Here is a 19,573-nt window from a genome sequence, read left to right as displayed (position 1 = left end):
GTGCACCAGCTGGTGGCGCTTCAGGTTGCCAGATGTGGTGAAGAGCTTGCCGCACACGTCACAGCTGTACCGCGCTTCGCCCGTGTGCCGTTTGCGGTGCAGGTTCAGCAGGCTGATCTGCCGGTAGCTCTTTCCACAAGTCGAGCAGCAGTACGGCTTCAGAGGGCTGGGAGGCGACAAGAGCGCAATTCAAGAATCAAACCTGACAGAGCTCAGTAGGCAGGTGTCGGTAAACTAAAGGTCTCTGAATAAAGTAAGTCATTCACCTGTGTGTTTTCTCATGGGCTTTACAGGCTGCAGGGTCAGAGAACGCCTTGTTGCAATCCCGGCAGCTGAACGGCTTCTCTCCTGTGTGAATACGCATGTGTCTCTTGAAATTACCCGTGTGGGTGAATTTCTTCCCACAGTCCTGGAAAAGAAGAAAATTTCACGAAAAGTGAGCTGACAAAATGTTTTAATGCAAAGATTTGTATGGAAATGTAACCATGTTTGCCCCAAACTACCTGCGTCAACAAGGTTTCCATGTTTGATGCAGATGTATTAGTTTTAATGCCTCTGCAGAGTGCACGAGGTAAAACATCTCAGCGTGCCTTGTGATGTTTGTTTCCACTGTGACACAGCTGGAGTTGGAGATATTAAACGCTCAATATATAACTTTCTGCCACTAGAGATCTCTCATTTAAGACAATAACAAAAGAGGTGGCGTTGTGAGGTAGTGTGGGATTATTGTTTGTCATTGCAAACAAAACGTTCAGGAGGTTTTTTACCAAGAGCTCTCTGATAACTTAAGATCCAGACGTCTGATAAGGTAAATCCTTCATCCCGTTCAAATACAAAGTTACATGTGGCTTAAAACTGGATAAAAAGTCCATTTATCACAGCTTCTGTCAGACAACCTCACCGCTGATGCCTGCGCTGCGGGGAAACGTCCAAATGAAACGGACTGTGTGAAAATTGTTGGAAACGTTTGGAAGGTAAGAACACAACTCAATAAGATATATGTCCTTGGTTGTCTTGAAAGGCGCCTCCAAATAAAATGTATTATTATTATTATTATTATTATTATAACATAAGTCTTGTTGATTTTACACATTGTAATGTAGAAATGTTACATATTATACATGTACAGGTCATGCGCAGTCTAAACGTAAACACTCAAGTAAAGAAGTTACAAATTGTAAAAGTATATTTCTCACCTCACATTCGTGTGTCACGGAGCTGTAAGGCTTTGACTCGGATCGGCTGCTCATCGACGCCGACTGATTCTGTCTCCCGTCTCTCTCGCTGTCCGAATCGTCTTCTTCCACCTCCTGGCTGGCTTCGTCATCTTCCTCTCCACACTCATCTTCATCATCAGCTTCCCCGTCGCAGGTCTCTCCACCGTCATCCTCCTGCTCTCCGGCTTCTTCTGTCGGCTCCGACGCCTTCTTCTCCGTGTTTGTCTTTGATGTGGCTTCTTCCTCTGAGTCATTGTCTACGAGGGCGACAATAGAGAACTCTTGAAAATGACACACTGTCTGAAATCTTGACTGGAAAAGGCAACTGGTGTAAAAGCAACATTGCAGGCTTCAGAAAGCCTCTTCTAAAAAGGTAACCCTGTCACCGACACCTGGAATTGAATGTAAGACTTTAAGTAAAGAAACACCAGTTCTATTGAAAACTCTTTGTTCTAAACGTATCAATTTCTTCGGCTTTTTCTCTCTCAAATGTTTCTGTAAGACGACACTGATGGGAGTGGTTTGTGTGGATACAGCAGAGCAAACCAGCGCCGCCTGCTCACCAGGTGGGAAGTTTCGTCGAGGTCGTTTTCTGATTCTTCTCCCCCGAGAGCTCATGTAGGATGAGCTGCCCGCTGCTTTCAACTGTGATTCTATAAACAAGGAGAAAACACTCTCAGCTTATTGGTCGAATACAAAGCGCAACACTTAAAGACACTGTAATGCATCATGTGGTCATTAGGAGACATTCTGTAATATTTACTAACTGGGCGTGTAGTCAGCATCAGCGGGGTCGTCCTGGAATCCCGGTGCATCTTGTGCAGCACCTTCTTCCTCCTTCTTTACGGACACCTTCTTTTGAGCAGACGGGGGGGCTGTTTTGGGGGGTCGTCCTCGGCCCGAGTTGGTTTTGGCGGGCTCGGGCCCAGAGACAGTCTGTTGTGTTTCAGCGGAAATGTCTTCCTTTACATTTTCCTCATTTTGTGTGAGTTTGTTATCGTCTGTGGGGGTGCCAGCACTCTCCTCTGCTTGAGCTGCCACTTCTGTCAGGTCACTCTCCAGCTCCTCTCGCTGCTCCACTTCACTCTGCTTTTCTTCTGGTTCGTCAGTACAGTAAAAACAAACATGTTTCCTTTGTCAATAGAATAATTACTGTGCATCAGGCTCCGCATCTCATACTATCACGGCAATGTAGAATTTAATGAAAAGGTAGAATTTGAATAATATTAACAATATTACAAAAGTTAACTAATGTAACTTATTTCTTTAAAATGTGGGTAAAAATGCAGTCTGTAATGACTGCTGCTCACTCGAGTGGAAACACTTTGTTACTAACAATATAAACCTCATTCCATGGAAAGTGGCATTTAAGGTTAAACACAGGAGATTGTTAAATTCATTCAACACAATAAATACTTGTTAACTTCCTCTGCCCCTTTCTACACCAGCAACAAATGATTGATGTGAAATCAAAATGCAAAGAGGTCTGATGCAATAATAAAAAAGATCATCATTAAATTGAGTATTTACTGCAGCCCTACATTGAATAAATCCAAGAAAGCTTTGTGAAGACCGGACTCACCAACAGCGAAATCCAGAGTTATGAGGGACGGAGCAGGATTTGCCATCGATTGGTACGCAGAGCAGGCATTTACAATTTCTTGCATCTGTAGAAAGTTAGCAACAGCCAGCACGTCTTCTACATTCTGTGGACTTAAAGTCAGTTTGGCTGTGTACATAAACTCCAGGACCTGACCCAAACCTGCAACGATAATCAACAATACAACAGGTCTGGTTACACAGCAGTGAAAGCACCGTGAAGGTGTGCAAAAGCAGAGCACTGGGAGGTGAGAATGACTAAATAGATGAAATACATATTATGAAAGTGTGCATAAATACGTCATGTCCACAGGGGAACCCACCCGCTGCATTGCTGATGTCCAGATGCACCACATCTTTCTGGTCCAGGAAAAGGGTGCGGAAGTAGACACTGCAGGCCGCCAGCACAGCTTTGTGGGCCTTGAAGTCCACCCCGTCCACAACAAAGGTGCAGTCACACAGCAGGCCCTGCCTGCGCTGGCGGTTAAGCTGCTCCAGAACCTTCCCACTGTGCCATGGGAACTCCATCGTCCTGAAGGGCTTGAGGCTGGTGGAGGAGGCTGGTGCTCTGTGGACAGCCGACAAGCAAGAAATCACATGCGGCACATTAAGACTCCAAAAGGCTGATAGTCGGCTTGTCCAGTTTGTCGCTACACTACACCTTTAATTAAACACTACCGATCAATTAGTTCCGGCTGCTCCATAATGGCAACAATCATAATCACGATTGTTTTGGTCAATATTGAGACCACGATTATGTCACAAGATTACTCACTTAAGGAAACATTATGTATTATTTAATTATTATTTTTTAAAACTGTCTTTTTAACAGTGGATTTTTATTAATAATGTATAATTTAAATGAAAAACAAATAAAAAGCAATACTTAAAAATAATAATAATAATATAAAAATAATAAATAAATCTACTATGTTGTAATATATGACCACTTCCACAACCTACTGAAAACTAACAGTATCAAAGTGAAACTGAATACAACACAACAATAGTTTCATCTCAATTATCTTGTTTTCATAATCATTGGAAGACCGTGACTCTAATATGACGTTTAATATGAATTATAATTCAGATGATTGACCAGAGCAATCGTTCCTGTGTGAGTGTAACTTCAAACAAAAATATATATTGTATATATGAAACTCCAATATTAAAAAAAGTCCCCAATTATTAAAACTAATTTCAAACTGTCTTAGACAACGTAACTTCATCCTACAATTTACTGATTTTACTACTTAATTTACTTATTTTAAAGAATAGCACAATTGTTTTAGTCAAGTCAGTTCCGAAGAGTACGAATCTATAACTAGGGTTAGGTCTGTTGAGTTGTGTCAATGCACTTTACAGTGGAAACAACTCTTTAATGTGTGTACGTCTTCCTTCATAGTAAACAGACACTTTATTTACTTTACTTTATTTATCTGGCAGAAAGTCTGATTTGTGCTGCACTGCATGTGAATGGTGTAGATATCCGTGTCCTACAGGAAATACTCGAGACAGAGATACGATGTCAAGCCAACACTGCGTTTCAACAACGAACAAACAATGACTGCAGCCAACGTGAGCTGATATACGAAGTGCGTTGCAAAGATGACATCAATGTAACGTTAGTTTACTAAACCTCGAGTGGAGAAATGAAATGACATAAGCATGTAGCTAAAATATCGGAATTATAAATTGCAGTTAAGATGTTTTGTGACTTGACATTAAGTTTCTCTAAAAGTCTTTGACAGCTTTGGTTGGACAGTGCAACGCATCGATTACAATTCCTCCATCCTTGTAGCTTTGTTATCAGGGATTAATTTAGCGTGCCTTGACATGCATGTTGTGAAGGGACAAGATGGCGGAGCGACGACCGTGGCCTGTCTTCACCTCTTGTTGTTTTCTGTGTTAGCTCGCTCATTTCGCTTAATGCAAGCGCCATTTTAATATGAATTAACTCCTGAATTACCTTCTTGTTGTCGCTTCCTCCCTCCGGGTTCAAACTGCTGCTCGGGCGGTGATATGGGGTGTTTGACTCAGTTAGGAAAAACAAACCCAATCGAGTTTTTCTGTGATCGATCCAGCTCCGCTAACTCCATCCAGCGCCATCTTCCTCTCTCTGATCGATTGATAGGGACCGGCCGGATGTATCTCAGGAGCACGCGCAGTGTGAACACGTGCTGTGCTGATGATGACCGCGTGGTGGCGCAATAGGCTCGAGCTACATTATGAACTATTGATTATAATAAAATTCCTCTCGTTCCAGAAGATTTATGTCATATATATTTTGGTCTTGTCCCCACTGTTGGAAATTTTGCATGACGTCTGTACATTTATTCCCCAATATAGCCCACTAATTCTGAATGTCCCCTTACCTATGGATATTTAGGCCTATTGTTTGGCGCTTTTACTTAATGTTCTAACAAAGCAAATCAATACTGCATCATCAATTTTATTGTATGTGGGTCATTCCAGAATTGGAGGACATTTCATGTCCCACATATAAAAAAATCTAATAATCCATGCCCAAAAAGCTAAACCATGCACTTGTTGTGTTAAATATACTTGTCTTGAGACAAAATGTATATAAAGTTGCAGAAAAAGTTATTTCAAAATATTATTTAAAATATCAAATAGCTCTCAAACACCCCTAAAATAGATTTTTTCTCTTGTCCCAGCTTCTTGGTGACCAACTTGTCAAATATAACATTTAATATAGGGTTTTTATTTACTTTTTTGCGTATTATTCTATTGATATGTGTCTCTTGTATTGGTAAAATCTATTTTTTGAATCATAAACACATTTTAAATAACACTAATTTTACGCTGAAAGTGTGTCCCACAACATGCATGCTACCCTGTTACCAAAACCTTTTTAGCTTGGCAGAGGAAGTGAAAAAACTGTTATTCACATGACACAGAAGAAATTAATTCAACAAGTCATTTGCTACTACCATGGGTAGACCAAAGGTAAATCCTCCCTTTTATTTTTAATATATTTCCAATATTTTCACTCTTGATGGAGTGTGGCACTCACACAAACGCAACCCTGTTACTCACATTATGAGACTAAAACAAATACATTTCAAACATATCTTTCTTTAGTTAGATATCTAAGTATCCATTCCTTGACAGTAGCATTACATTGCGCAGCTAGCATTAATTCCTGAGGTAAAAGCTAAAATTAGCATTGATTTGCAACCCTGTTACTTGCAACCCTGTTACTATAATTAGAGTAAAAGGGTTGACATTTAGTAACAGGGTTGCATTTCCTTCAGTTTACTCTATTATTTATAGTAAAATGTCTGTTTGTATAATTTAGCATAATATAATGTTTTAAATGTATTACTGTATTTTCCATCTATCCATCGTCTACCGCTTATCCGGGGTCGGGTCGCGGGGAAAGACCGAACCACCTCAACTGGCTCTACTCCGGGTCTCTCACGGATGGCTGAGCTTCTCACCCTATCTCTAAGGGAGACGCCTGCCACCTGTCTGAGGAAACTCATTTTGGCCGCTTGTACCTGCAATCTCGTTCTTTCGGTCATGACCCAGCCTTCATGACCATAGGTGAGGGTAGGAACGAAAATCGCCTGTTAGATCAAGAGCTTTGCCTTCTGGCTCAGCTCTCTTTTCGTCACAATGGTGCCGTAAAGCGAATGCAATACCGCCCCCGCTGCTCCGATTCTCCGGCCGATCTCTCGCTCCATTTTCCCCTCACTCGCGAACAAGACCCCGAGGTACTTGAACTCCTTCACTTGGGGTAAGGGCTCATTCCCTACCCGGAGTAGGCAATCCACTGGTTTCCTGCTGAGAGCCATGGCCTCAGATTTCGAGGTGCTGATCCTCATCCCAACCGCTTCACACTCGGCTGTGAACCGATCCAGTGACTGTTGAAGGTCACAGACCGATGATGCCATCAGGACCACATCATCTGCAAAAAGCAGCGATGAGATCCTCAGGCCACCAAACTGCAACCCCTCTCCTCCATGACTAGACCTCGATATCCTGGCCATGAATATCACAAACAGGATTGGTGATAAAGCGCAGCCCTGGCGGAGGCCAACATCCACTGGGATCGAGTCCGACTTACTGCCGATTATCTGGACACAACTCTTGCTTTGGGCATACAGGGATTGGATGGCCCTCAGAAGTGACCCCCCACCCCATATTCTCGCTGCACCTTCCAAAGTATCATCCGTGGGACCCGGTCATACGCCTTCTCCAGATCCACAAAACATATGTAGACCGGTTTGGCGTACTCCCAGTGAAGAGTGAAGAGTTGGTCCGTTGTTCCACGACCAGGACGTAATCCGCATTGTTCCTCTTCAATCAGAGGTTTGACTATCGGCCGAACCCTCCTTTCCAGTACCTTGGAGTAGACTTTACTAGGGAGGCCGAGAAGTGTGATACCCCTTTAGTTGGCACACACTCTCTGGTCCCCCTTTTTGAATAGGGGAACCATCACCCCGGTTTGCCATCCCCTAAGCACTGTCCCAGACTTCCACGCATTGTTGACGAGGCGTGTCAACCAAGACAGCCCCTCAACACCCAAAGCCTTCAGCATTTCTGGATGGATCTCATCAACCCCTGCGGCTTTGCCACTGTGGAGTTGTTTGACTACCTCAGTGACTTCCGTCAGGGAAATTGACGATGGTCCCCCATCAGCTTCCTGCTCTGCCTTACCATAGAGGGCGTTTTTGTCGGATTCAGGAGTTCCTCAAAGTGCTCCTTCCACTGCCCGATAACCTTCTCAGTCAAAGTCAGCAGGGTCCCACCCTTGCTGTACACAGCTTGGATGGTTCTACGCTTCCCCCTCCTGAGGTGCCGGATGGTTTTCCAGAAGCACCTTAGTGCCGTCCGAAAGTCCTTCTCCATAGCTTCTCTGAACTTCTCCCACACCCGCTGCTTTGCCTCTGACACGGCAGAGGTCCTTTGGTACCCTGCAACTGTTTCCGGAGTCCTCCTGGATAACATGACCCGGAAGGACTCCTTCTTCAGTCGGATGGCTTCCCTGACCACCGGGGTCCACCACGGTGTTCGAGGGTTACCGCCCCTTGAGGTACCTAAGACCTTGAGACCACAGCTCATCGCCGCAGCTTCAGCAATAGAGGTTTTGAACATCGCCCACTCAGGTTCAATGCCCCCAACCTCCACAGGGATGTCTGAAAAGCTCCGCCGGATGTGTGAGTTAAAGATCCCCAGGACAGGGGCTTCCTCCAGACGTTCCCAGTTCACCCGCACTACTCATTTGGGTTTACCAGGTCTGTCCAGAGTCTTCCCCCACCCCTTGATCCAACTCACCACCAGATAGTGATCAGTTGACAGCTCCGCCCCTCTCTTCACCCGAGTGTCCAAAACATGCGGCCTCAGAACAGATGTTACGATTACAAAATCGATCATTGACCTAGGGTGCTCTGGTACCGCGTACACTTATGAGCATCCTTATGTACTTGCAAAATCTCATTCATAAATCTGCATTTTCCATTCACAAAGATTCCTTTTTATATTTAGAAAATTAAATCAATCAATCCTATATTATAAAATAAGAAAGACATTTGTGTGAGCTGATCTATGATTTGTGCCAGTGCTCTGATCCCTTGGTATTATCTGTCTATGTAGGCTTTCTTTTTTACATATCTAGCATGCTGTTTGTTAATAGCCTACAGTAAAATGTAAAAGAAAAGTTAAATTAAAAGTTAAAGTTATTCTCCACATAGGTGACAAGCACCACAACCAGCAGCAGCAACACATATTAAACTGATTTACACATAAAGTTGAAGCCATTGATGTAACTTACCGAATGACAAACCAAATTATTAATTAATTAATTATTAATTATTTTGTATTATTTTAAAAGTCAGTGTATTATATGCTACTGTACTGAGTATAGTATCAAACTAATGTGTATTATGCGATGTCGTTTAAGTATAATGATGCAGAATCACTTCTAAAGCACTCTTCCAGAAAACATAAAAATCCTTAATTTAAAGGCTACTTGCAGTCCAACATTACAAATCATGTTGTAATGTAGTTCTCCACAGAAGGAAGCTTGCCAAATGCAAAGGCCACAGTCTGGCTCCAGCCCAGAGTAAATTACAGGCGTCAAATTTATTTGGCTCCTAATGAAAACAGGCCAGATAGACAAAACAAACAAAAGACTGAATAGACGGAATCGGAGTGGAACCGCAATGCATGCTGGTGTGGCAAGCCTAGAAAAGTGAGCACCAACTCTACAAGGGCCGCCATATTGGATTTCTTCTCTATGTGTTTACATTGTATTTAGCTTATTCTTCAAGTGTGTTGTAAACAAACCTACTACTCTACAATGAGTTCTGAACTCCTTTCTTATGATGAGGTTCAGATGTGGAAAGTCGAAGCTTTGCAAGCGGAATTTAAAGGTTTCAGGAACAAAACTCGAGCTTATTGCCAGGGTGTTTGCTGCATCAGAGATGGGCATTGAGGAGCAACCAACAGCTAATGAAAGAATTTCAATCAGAGAAAAAGAAAAGACTAAGCTTTTGGTTATGCCGAGTGGCGTTTCAGTGCCTGATCCCTTGATATTGCAGGATGGCTGGGTCAATGAAAACAACAGCATGACTTCTTGGCTGCCGATATACCTCAGCGATATAACATTATTTTTAATGTCTGACCACCCAGGGAACGATGTCAAGTTTCATAAACGAACTTTGAACGAATACAAAGAAGGCAAAGCATTTAGACTATTTGACTCTGGCTGGAAACAAATATCTTTCAATCCTCTCGCAGATTCTGAGTATTGCTTTTTGAAAGCAAAATGTACTCATTCAATGAAAGTTTCCCATACGCCACATTCGGCATGGATCTGCGCAGTCAAGAAAACTGGCGATATCATAAGTGCTTATTGCAGTTGTGTTGCAGGGTAAGTTATTATAAATATATACCTAACTTGTGTTTGTTAATTATTATAAAACTCAATATATAGAAAGTACATTTGTCAATATATAAATCAAGTAGATAGACTACATACCCCAGGTCGAGTTCAGGATCAGGGAATTAATTTGTTGGTTTTCCTTGCATGAAATGCTCACTGCAAATCCGCAAAGATTTCTTGGGCTCCCAAGACTTCCCATTGTAATCCTGTCTCTTTACAGCTTTGGTCCATGCTAGCCTTCTATCATTGTTCTTTAGTGCTGTTGGAAATGGAAATAGTTTGAACGGGGGCTTGCAGTCGCAATTTTTGCAATCGTGAAGCTCACAATGAGATTCTGCCCATTTATTTAGCTTTCTCCCACTGTTTGAACATCCTTTCACCACACAATGTCGGTGTCCAAATCCCATAACTAGAAGAGCGATGATTACACACTGAAAACTAGCCAAATACAATGTAAACACGCTTGAAGAATAAGCTAAATACAATGTAAACACGTAGAGAAGAAATCCAATAGGGCGGTCCGTGTAGAGTTGGTGCTCACTTTTCTAGGCTTGCCACACCAGCATGCATTGTGATTCCACCGGAAGCCCAAAACTCCGATTCCGTCTATAGAAGCACCCCTGTGTTCAGGTTCATATTGATTTTGAGAGTGGACCAGTTTGCTTTGTGCTGCTCACTGCTCTTACCCACCTGTAGGCCCATATTTCTCTCATTTTTATCTTGGTGTGGATATGTGTTGAAAATAACAATGGTGTCGGGTCAGTCATACTTTTAAAACTGATTATTAATTCATCAGCATATTGAATAAAGACTGGTTCTATTCTAGAAATAAAAACACATCTTGAACTGCATCTTTTAGATTATGTCCCCCAACACACCCTCAACAACCGACAATTAGAGCAGAAACCAAAAAGAGAGTTTACAGAATGACTTTGTTTCGCTTTTTAATTTTTTTAATTAACTGTTCAGTAACGCTGTGTATTTAGTTTTTTTGTTTTCTCTTCCGAAATTAAGCTAAACGATGTTTCAAAGCCTTCTCCATAGTGTCGGCAATATAAAGTTAAGGAGAAAAAGGCTGATGCCATTATCATTTTGTTTGTCTGAAAAGTATAAGTAGGTTATAATTCCTTCAAACTCCAGGCCCAAACCTTTACAGTAATTAAAACTATTTGTCATACCACACGTCAATCAAAAGGGTTAACACATTGCCAGATGTTTATTGTCAAAGCAGGATAATTTTATTCGCACAAATATTAGCATACAATAAATTATTGTTAACGTGGCAACCATCAATTTCAGAGGTGAGTCTTCATTTTTAGAACTGTGTGTCAATATGTTATGTGCAGGTTTGACCTGCTGCTGCTGTGTATGGTGAAATAACTAACTATAATTGAGCAGCAACAGGTGTTGTTGCAGTCACGGAGATGGAGGTTGTGGCATGTTTAATAGAGCACAGTGCCAACTCTGCTTAGTATTTAAAGAAGAATGGTTAAAGTGAAGACAGGAAATACAGGAAGTAGCATAAAAACACAAAAAGTGACGAGACAGCGGATCCCTCTTTAGATCTTGATCTCGGTGCGGAAGGTCTGTACCAGCTCGTGTTTGGCCGGGTGTCGCCGTGCCCTGACTGTCAGGGTCCCCTCTGCGCCCAGTGATGATGTCACTGAGGTGGGGTCCACATCCTCAGGTAGTTGGCACTTGTGTGTGAACGTGTTCATCACCGTACCATCCTGGGCCAACTGCCAAACACAGAATATTAGGGATGACGTAATTGGATTTGGGATTATTGCAACAACAACAAAAAACGGTTGCAAACAAAAGTTTATGATACTTGCAAGTTTGGTTTAGCAAGATAATCTTCACAAATGAACACCACTCTTATGACAATCGGCAGAAATAAAAAGCTAACGTAAGGCTATAAACAAACTTCACCACGGTCACATTACCTCAACGTCACCCCCACTGAGTAGATAATCTTCCTTGTGTTCGGCGTGATGACGGTTAATGTCTCGTTTAGCCACTTGTTAGCAACCGCCTTTTTTAAGACACGTAAAATATTTAAAATTCTCAAGTGGGGTGTTTACGGATGTCTTTTATGTCATAGAATAACACAAGAAAATCTGTGAAGGTTAACCACAGATCTTATTTCATCCATTTAACCAAAAGCTAATTCAAAAAACCTATTGACTTCGAGTCGAGGGAACCGAAAGTGAAAAAATGCTAATCTATTGCAACCTTACTATTTCGACTAAAAACCACAGATCGCAGTTTCATAAGATTTTAGTCTCAAGATCCTATCATGGGAAGACTAACATTGTCTAAACACCTCCAAGACGTATGTTCCCATTCCAAATCAGAAACAAAGCTGCACACCTTTTCTGCATGAACTTCAATCTGGTTGTTGGACGTAGTGACGATGACATCTTCAGGGGAGAAGTCTCGCACGTCAACTGTGAACTGGTACGAATCCCCGAGAGTCTTTATATTTCCAGATCCACCTAAACCCAAGATGAGAAACAATGTTACACCACAGAAGTATATCTATATTTCTTTCTTTGCCAAATCCTTTTCACTGAATTCTCATCTATGCTACATGCTAAAGAGGGTAAACTCCCATCTTTGTGGGCTGATGATGATTACAATGTCTGCAGGTGGTGTTTTATTAGGGTTTGGTTACAGACTCTTATTGATTTTAAAGACTACATCATGTTATTGAAAGATTTTCAGTTATTTTAATTTTGGAGTTACATGCCAGCAACTTAGAATCGATGCTAAAATCAAACATTGTGCAGGCTCATTATTTTTTGTTGTACTGGGTCTTTCTATAAAATGGCCATAAACACATTAACTGACCAAAGGTTTTCTCTGTGACCTCAAAGGCAGCTGAGATTTTAAGCTTTCTAAACCCAATTTGTTGCGAAAATCTGTTTAATACAAAAAAAAGGTTGACCCTTAATCACAATCAGCTAAAAACTTAGCCAAGCAGGAACAATAGTTACATTTAGCTAATATGTCTTTAGCACAAAAGACATTTCGACACGTCCTTGTAGGAAAATGAAGCTGCTTCAGATTCAGGGACTTGGTGCTTGCTGTGTTAGTTTTCACTGAAAATATGAGATGTCATGTTGCTCTTGTATTCATATTCCATCCATCCATCCATCGTCTACCGCTTATCCGGGATCGGGTCGCGGGGGCAGCAGCTCCAGTAAGGAACCCCAATCTTCCCTTCTCCGGGCCACATCCTCCAGCTCCGACTGGGGGATCCTGAGGCGTTCCCAGAACAGTGAGGAGATATAATCTCTCCACCGAGTCCTGGGTCTTCCCCGGGGTCTCCTCCCAGCTGGACGTGCCTGGAACACCTCCCTAGTGAGGCCCCCAGGTGGCATCCTTACTAGATGCCCGAACCACCTCAACTGGCTCCTTTCAACCGAGTCTCTCACGGATGGCTGAGCTTCTCACCCTATCTCTAAGGGAGACACCAGACACCCGTCTGAGAAAACCCATTTCGGCCGCTTGTACCCGTAATCTCGTTCTTTCGGTCATTGACCCAGCCTTCATGACCATAGGTGAGGGTAGGAACGAAGATCGACCGGTATATTGAGAGCTTTGCCTTCTGGCTCAGCTCTCTTTTCGTCACAACGGTGCGGTACAGTGACTGTAATACCGCTCCCGTTGCTCCGATTCTCCGGCCAATCTCTCGCTCCATCGTCCCCTCACTCGCGAACAAGACCCAGAGGTACTTGAACTCCTTCACTTGGGGTAATGGCTCATTCCCTACCCGGAGTACGCAATCTACCGGTTTCCTGCTGAGAGCCATGGCCTCAGATTTAGAGGTGCTGATCCTCATCCCAACCGCTCCACACTCGGCTGCGAACCGATCCAGTGACTGTTGAAGGTCACAGACCGATGATGCCATAAGGACCACATCATCTGCAAAGAGCAGCGATGAGATCCTCAGGTCACTGAACTGCAACCCCTCTCCTCCACGACTACGCCTCGATATCCTATCCATGAAAATCACGAACAGGATTGGTGATAAAGCGCAGCCCTGGCGGAGGCCAACATCCACTGGGATCGAGTCCGACTTACTGCCGATTATCTGGACACAACTCTCGCTTTGGGCATACAGGGACTACCTCAGTGACTTCCATCAGGGAAATTGACGATGATCCGCCATCAGCTTCCAGCTCTGCCTCTACCATAGCGTGTTAGTCGGATTCAGGAGTTCCTCAAAGTGCTCCTTCCACCGGCCGATAACCTTCTCAGTTGCTCGTACTATGTTGTTTATCCTGTACACACGACATCTATTGCACGTCTGTCCTGGGAGAGGGATCCCTCCTCAGTTGCTCTCCCTGAGGTTTCTTCCATTTTTCCCCCTTTAATTTTGGGGTTTCTTTTAGGAAGTTTTTCCTTGTGCGATGCGAGGGTCTAAGGACAGAGGGTGTCGTAACCTGTACAGTCTGTAAAGCACACTGAGACAAATTATTATTATTTGTGATATTGGGCTATACAAATAAATTTGATTTGATTTGATTTGATTTGAAGTCAGCAGGGTCCCACCCTTGCTGTACACAGCTTGGATGGTTCCTCGCTTCCCCCTCCTGAGGTGAGGTGAGATGGTTTTCCAGAAGCACCTTGGTGCCTGACCGAAAGTCCTTCTCCATAGCTTCTCTGAACTTCTCCCACACCCGCTGCTTTTCCTCTGACACGGTAGAACTGTTTCCGGAGTCCTCCCGGATAACATAACCCGGAAGGACTCCTTCTTCAATCGGACGGCTTCCCTGACCACCGGGGTCCACCACGGTGTTCAAGGGTTACCGCCCCTTGAGGCACCTAAGACCTTGAGACCACAGCTCATCACCGCAGCTTCAGCAATAGAGGTTTTGAACATCGCCCACTCAGGTTCAATGCCCCCAACCTCCACAGGGATGGCTGAAAAGCTCCGCCGGAGGTGTGAGTTAAAGATCCCCAGGACAGGGGCTTCCTCCAGACGTTCCCAGTTCACCCGCACTACCTGTTTGGGTTTACCAGGTCTGTCCAGAGTCTTCCCCCACCCCTTGATCCAACTCACCACCAGACGGTGATCAGTCGACAGCTCCGCCCCTCTCTTCACCCGAGTGTCCAAAACATGCGACCTCAGATCAGATGATACGATTACAAAATCGATCATTGACCTTTGGCCTAGGGTGCTCTGGTACCACGTGCACTTATGAGCATCCTTATGTTCGAACATGGTGTTTGTTATGGCCATTCAATGACTAGCACAGAAGTCCAACAACAAACGACCGTTCGGGTTTAGATCAGGGAGGCCCTTCCTCCCAATCACGCCTCTCCAGGTGTCTCCATCGTTTCCCACGTGTGCGTTGAAGTCTCCCAGCAAGACTACGGAGTCCCCTACTGGAGCCCCCTGCAGGGCTCCATTCAGGGTCTCCAAGAAGGCCGAATACTCAGAACTGCGGTTTGGGGCATAGGCACAAACAACAGTCAGAGTTTTCCCCCCCCATAACCCGAAGGCGTAGGGAGGCGACCCTCTCGTCCACCGGGGTAAACTCCAACGTAGCGCCGCTATTATTCATATGTATTCAAGTGTATCTACTATTGTATTTGCCAATGACATTTTGACTTTGTATTCTTAAAATAAAGGCGCATAAGTGATTATTGTCTAACTTTCTAAACTACATACTATTTGACCTAGATTGTGTCAGATGACGTGGGTACAAGCGGCTGAAATGGGTTTTCTCAGACGGGTGGCTGGCGTCTCCCTTAAAGATAGGGTGAGAAGCCCAGCCATCCGTGAGACTCGGAGTAGAGCCGCTGCTCCTTTGCGTTGAAAGGAGCCAGTTGAGGTGGTTTGGGCATCTAGTAAGGATGCCACCTGGGTGCCAGGTGTTCCAGGCACGTCCAGCTGGAAGGAGACCCCGGGGAAGACCCAGGACTCGGTGGAGAGATTATATCTCCTCACTGGGAACGCCTCGGGATCCCCCAGTCGGAGCTGGAGGATGTTGTCTGGAGAAGGGAAGTTTGGGGTTCCTTACTGGAGCTGCTGCCCCCGTGACCCGACTCCGGATAAGCGGTAGATGATGGATGGATGTGTCAGATGAGTTTTTCGGCTCTCCATTTGTTCTTTGCATCACGGCCCATCATGTAGTTCTTGGAAGTGATTCATATCATTTATTTGGTTTCTCATCAAATTCATGTGAATATGGACTAAAATATAAAAGAAAATATTATTACTGTGTGAACTGGTCTGTTGAGCATAATGTGTCTTCTTGAGCTTTGACAGATTTGGATTTTGACAAACTAACATTTCTAAATTGACCAGTTTTGTTTAGAAGTAACATGCATGATGCTGTTGACCCTGGCACATGCCACTAGTATTGTGAGATGTTTGGAATCTGATAATTCTCTTAGTTGTTCAAAATTCAAAATGTCGTCTTGTATTCTTATTGGTGATCAACCATGTGAATAGATGACTTCTAAACCTTCTAGGTTGTGCAGGCTCCTTCTAACCCGTATCTAGGCTGATAACGCCGATCCAATGAGCTGATAATATCCGAAGTGATTCTGAGCTCAGAGAAGAACTACGTGGTAAAACGCAACCTCACACAGTCTGGAAATGAGTGTGCCTGAGATATTAGCCCTGATCTCACACAGGTTAGTTTAACCGCGTGACATCATTCCAACTGAGTGTGTGCGTCTGTGTGTCTGTGTGTGTGTATTTGTTGTGTACACTGGTCACCGTGCAACCATCTGGTCATTCCATATGCAGGCGTCATTCCAGATACTCAGTGTGTGAAGTCACACTGCTGGCAGTCAGTCCAGCATTCCCCGGCATGCTTGAGTGCGTGTGTGTGTGTGTGTGTGTGTGTGTGTGTGTGTGTGTGTGTGTGTGTGTGTGTGTGTGTGTGTGTGTGTGTGTGTGTGTGTCTTGCTTTCCCTTTAGCTGCACCCACCCTTAGGCTTTGGTGCGGCACTTATGGGATACCAACAATGGTTCCAAAACAGTTCAGCTCTGACCCTGACATATTATGAGTCACTTGAACTCTGAGTCCATTTAATGTTTAGATGTCACACATTCACAAGTCTGTGTGCGCCAGAAGAGAACCAACACACAACAATTCACACCAGCTGCACACATTACTGAGCAAGAAGATGAAGCAGGCATTGTAAAATGAAATGTCTTCCATCCTTAATGTGTATTTTAAACACACAAACACCTGAAAAGAAAGCCAAGCAGTGCCTTTATTTTGTGATCCCTCATCTGTTTTCTTTTCATCTTTTGTTTTTTACACTTTAGTTACTCCATCAAACTTGCTTAGAAACACATTTGTCCACACACATCAACCACACCAGAGTTTCTTTGTTTAAGAAAACCCTCAGTCCTGCCTGTTGTAGTCTCCCTCCTCTGAACTGTCACCTCGGACATGTTTTATCTACACTTGATGGAGAAAAACACCACACTTCAAACAAATTGCTTCCAAGCACGGACATACATCTACTTTACAGTCAAAGCTGTCTCTTCAACCTGCTGTTGCTTTTTTTCATGGCACTTTTATATACAAAGTGAGCTACAGAGACCAAAAAATTGCTTCCAACTTACTGGAAAATCCCAAGGCGTCACTCCCAGGCCTCATGAAGGAGCCAAAGTCCTCAGCAAACAGTCCCCGGCTCTTCTCCATGTATGGATTACCAGAGGATGAGGATGAGGTCTGGTGAAAACTACGCTCCGATCGATAGGCAGAGGAGTTGGTCCCACTCATGGATGGCTGAGAGTGCTGGGTAAGGCAGAGGAGGAGAGTAAAGGGAGGGACTTGATTCTTCTGCTCTTGGAATCTTCCAGAGGCTTAAATATAAGAAACAATTCTTTCTTCTTTCTTTTTTCTTCTTGTTTGTGTTAGGTAAAATAATTAATTTTCTCACCCTCCTGCAGCCTCCCACCCTTGGCCCTTATATACTGTAAGGTCCCATGGGCGTTGCGCACGTGTGTCACAGCTCATTGCGAAAGGGTAATAGTGTTCTATATTTATAATGAGACGCACAGAGCGATGGAGAGAGGGGTCTGTTGTTGGAAAAGTTCTGGGCATTGAAGGCTGGGTTAAGAGCAGACGAGAGAGCAGGATTGAGGGGGGGAGGGGGGGGCAACAGTTGTCATTTCACACTCACTATCCCTGAAATAGCTTCCCTTCTCTCTTTAATTGTCCATCAGTCTGTTCTTATTTTTTCTTTAAGAAAACCAAAAATACATATTTTCCCTCGTCCCTGTAGCGCTATTTCTCAATCTAATTTAATCAAAAGGAAGCGTGCATCTATACTCGATACTGCTAGCTCACCTAAGCTAGCTAATGTTACAGCTCAGCTTGTATGATGCCATTAATGTTAACATATTGCGCTGTCTCGTCCATGAGTAGATGCACGTTTCCTTCTGTGCGGTGATACGGTTGCCGGTTGTAGTTTGGTAGAAATAAATGAGTTCCTGCATGAAACTGCTCACAACGAGGTCTGGGGATTATCTTGAGTAACCGGGTCATGATTTCTGAAAGAGACATTGCTGTTGAGTTTTTCAAATAATTTTTTGGCACTTTGAGCAACACAAGCCGAGTGCATCTAGTTCCATTATATTGAAGAGAAGGCAGACATCTCTACGGGCAATATCTCCAACACTCGGCACCTCACACCAAAACAATCTAGAATATGTATTTGTACATTTGGGATGAACTGTCACTTTAACATTCAGTGCCATGCCTTTGTCCTGATATTGGATCCTCACATGGTTCTCCCATTAAATGAAATAATATCCAATGTTTTCACAGCACGGTTTCATCTCATTCGAGATATATTTGTCATCTGTTTATTGATTCAATCTCTCATTTGTTAAACCTCTGAGCACAAACCATTAACACCAAATGATTCACCAGAAAATGCTGTTTTCTCCCGCTGAGCCTGCTGGAGAGTGGAAAGTGAATTGAGAAGTGAAAAAAGAGCCTTGTTTTATCTCAGATAATAAGTTAAGAGCAACACAAAGATGGAAAGAATGTGCTTGAAAACAAAGCCGTCAGCCGGCGCAGGGGACTTAGTAGTGACATTGCTTTGTGGCTATTAATATCTGCACGGAGAGCACAGGCCATGATTAGAAAACACTCACCGCTCGCCTCTGTAGTTGGAGCTGCTGACAGCTAATCTATTAAAATCCATTTATGGGCTCATTGATATTACTGTACGTATTTGACTTCTGCTTCGTCTTTTCGTCAAGAGTGTGATTCCTATAATTTACAGAGGGCCTGGATTATGACACATACAATGCTCCTTTATTGACTGACACGACAGCCCTCACAGTCATGTTTAAATTGAAATTCAAGGCAATCCGCTGTTGAAATAAACACACAAAGGGGCCTTTTGTGTCGAAGCCGTATTTGAAAGGTTATTACAGTACAGAGAGATATGCGCAGTCTTATCAGTGTAGAGCTCAGAGCCTCCTGCTAAAGGTCTAAATCCAGCCCAGCAACTCACCGTGTCCCTGCCAGAGAACACACAGAGCCTCCTGCTCTCCATAGTAACAGCAGTAATACTGTTGCTTTATACTGGCCTTTTATTCAAAACTAAACTATGGTTTGCCCCTATGATGGAGCTGTCATCCAGACCAGATCCAGCAGGAGTCTGCAAAATGTGTTATGAATTGTCAATGTTGTTCGTCATATTAATTTCTCAATCATGTTTTTCTTTCTCACTTTTTAACATAAGAAAGGTCAAATAGATCTCAGCTGGTATCTCAGTTTTCAGAAAGCTTAAAACGTTTCAGAAGATTCATATTTCTTTTATTTTGCAAGGAAATAAAAAGGGATCTACC

At 43.5% G+C, this 19,573-nt stretch overlaps 2 protein-coding genes across 3 annotated transcripts in view; both read right to left on the bottom strand.

The window, feature by feature from the left end:
* Window positions 1–4,967, bottom strand: part of zbtb17 (zinc finger and BTB domain containing 17) — a 10,356-nt gene extending 5,389 nt beyond the window's left edge. Inside the window, exons 1-8 of one of the 2 annotated variants that reach the window (XM_029436437.1) lie at window positions 4,786–4,967; window positions 3,140–3,384; window positions 2,800–2,979; window positions 1,985–2,314; window positions 1,781–1,870; window positions 1,197–1,474; window positions 267–409; window positions 1–166 (exon numbers count right to left, since the gene is read on the bottom strand). The exon at window positions 1–166 is cut by the window's left edge and continues 135 nt beyond it. In XM_029436437.1, the coding sequence (XP_029292297.1) occupies window positions 1–166; window positions 267–409; window positions 1,197–1,474; window positions 1,781–1,870; window positions 1,985–2,314; window positions 2,800–2,979; window positions 3,140–3,344 (1,392 nt within the window). In that variant the 5' untranslated portion in view covers window positions 3,345–3,384; window positions 4,786–4,967. The remainder of the gene's footprint in view (window positions 167–266; window positions 410–1,196; window positions 1,475–1,780; window positions 1,871–1,984; window positions 2,315–2,799; window positions 2,980–3,139; window positions 3,385–4,785) is intronic. The other variant, XM_029436438.1, reaches the window with a different exon arrangement.
* A 5,771-nt stretch (window positions 4,968–10,738) lies between these two features.
* On the bottom strand, window positions 10,739–17,663 carry hspb7 (heat shock protein family, member 7 (cardiovascular)). The gene is made up of 3 exons (XM_029436181.1): window positions 17,330–17,663; window positions 12,103–12,227; window positions 10,739–11,468 (listed from the first exon to the last, which is right to left on the bottom strand). The coding sequence occupies exons 1-3, from the start codon at window positions 17,487–17,489 to the stop codon at window positions 11,289–11,291; spliced, it is 465 nt and encodes a 154-aa protein (XP_029292041.1). The 5' UTR covers window positions 17,490–17,663; the 3' UTR covers window positions 10,739–11,288.
* Between the last annotated feature and the right edge of the window lie 1,910 nt (window positions 17,664–19,573).

The sequence above is a fragment of the Cottoperca gobio genome, chromosome 7, assembly GCF_900634415.1.
Source record: "Cottoperca gobio chromosome 7, fCotGob3.1, whole genome shotgun sequence".
NCBI classification, from domain to species: domain Eukaryota; kingdom Metazoa; phylum Chordata; class Actinopteri; order Perciformes; family Bovichtidae; genus Cottoperca; species Cottoperca gobio.
The sequence above is the reverse complement of the archived record's forward strand: the minus strand, read 5'-3'. Positions and strand labels throughout refer to the sequence as shown.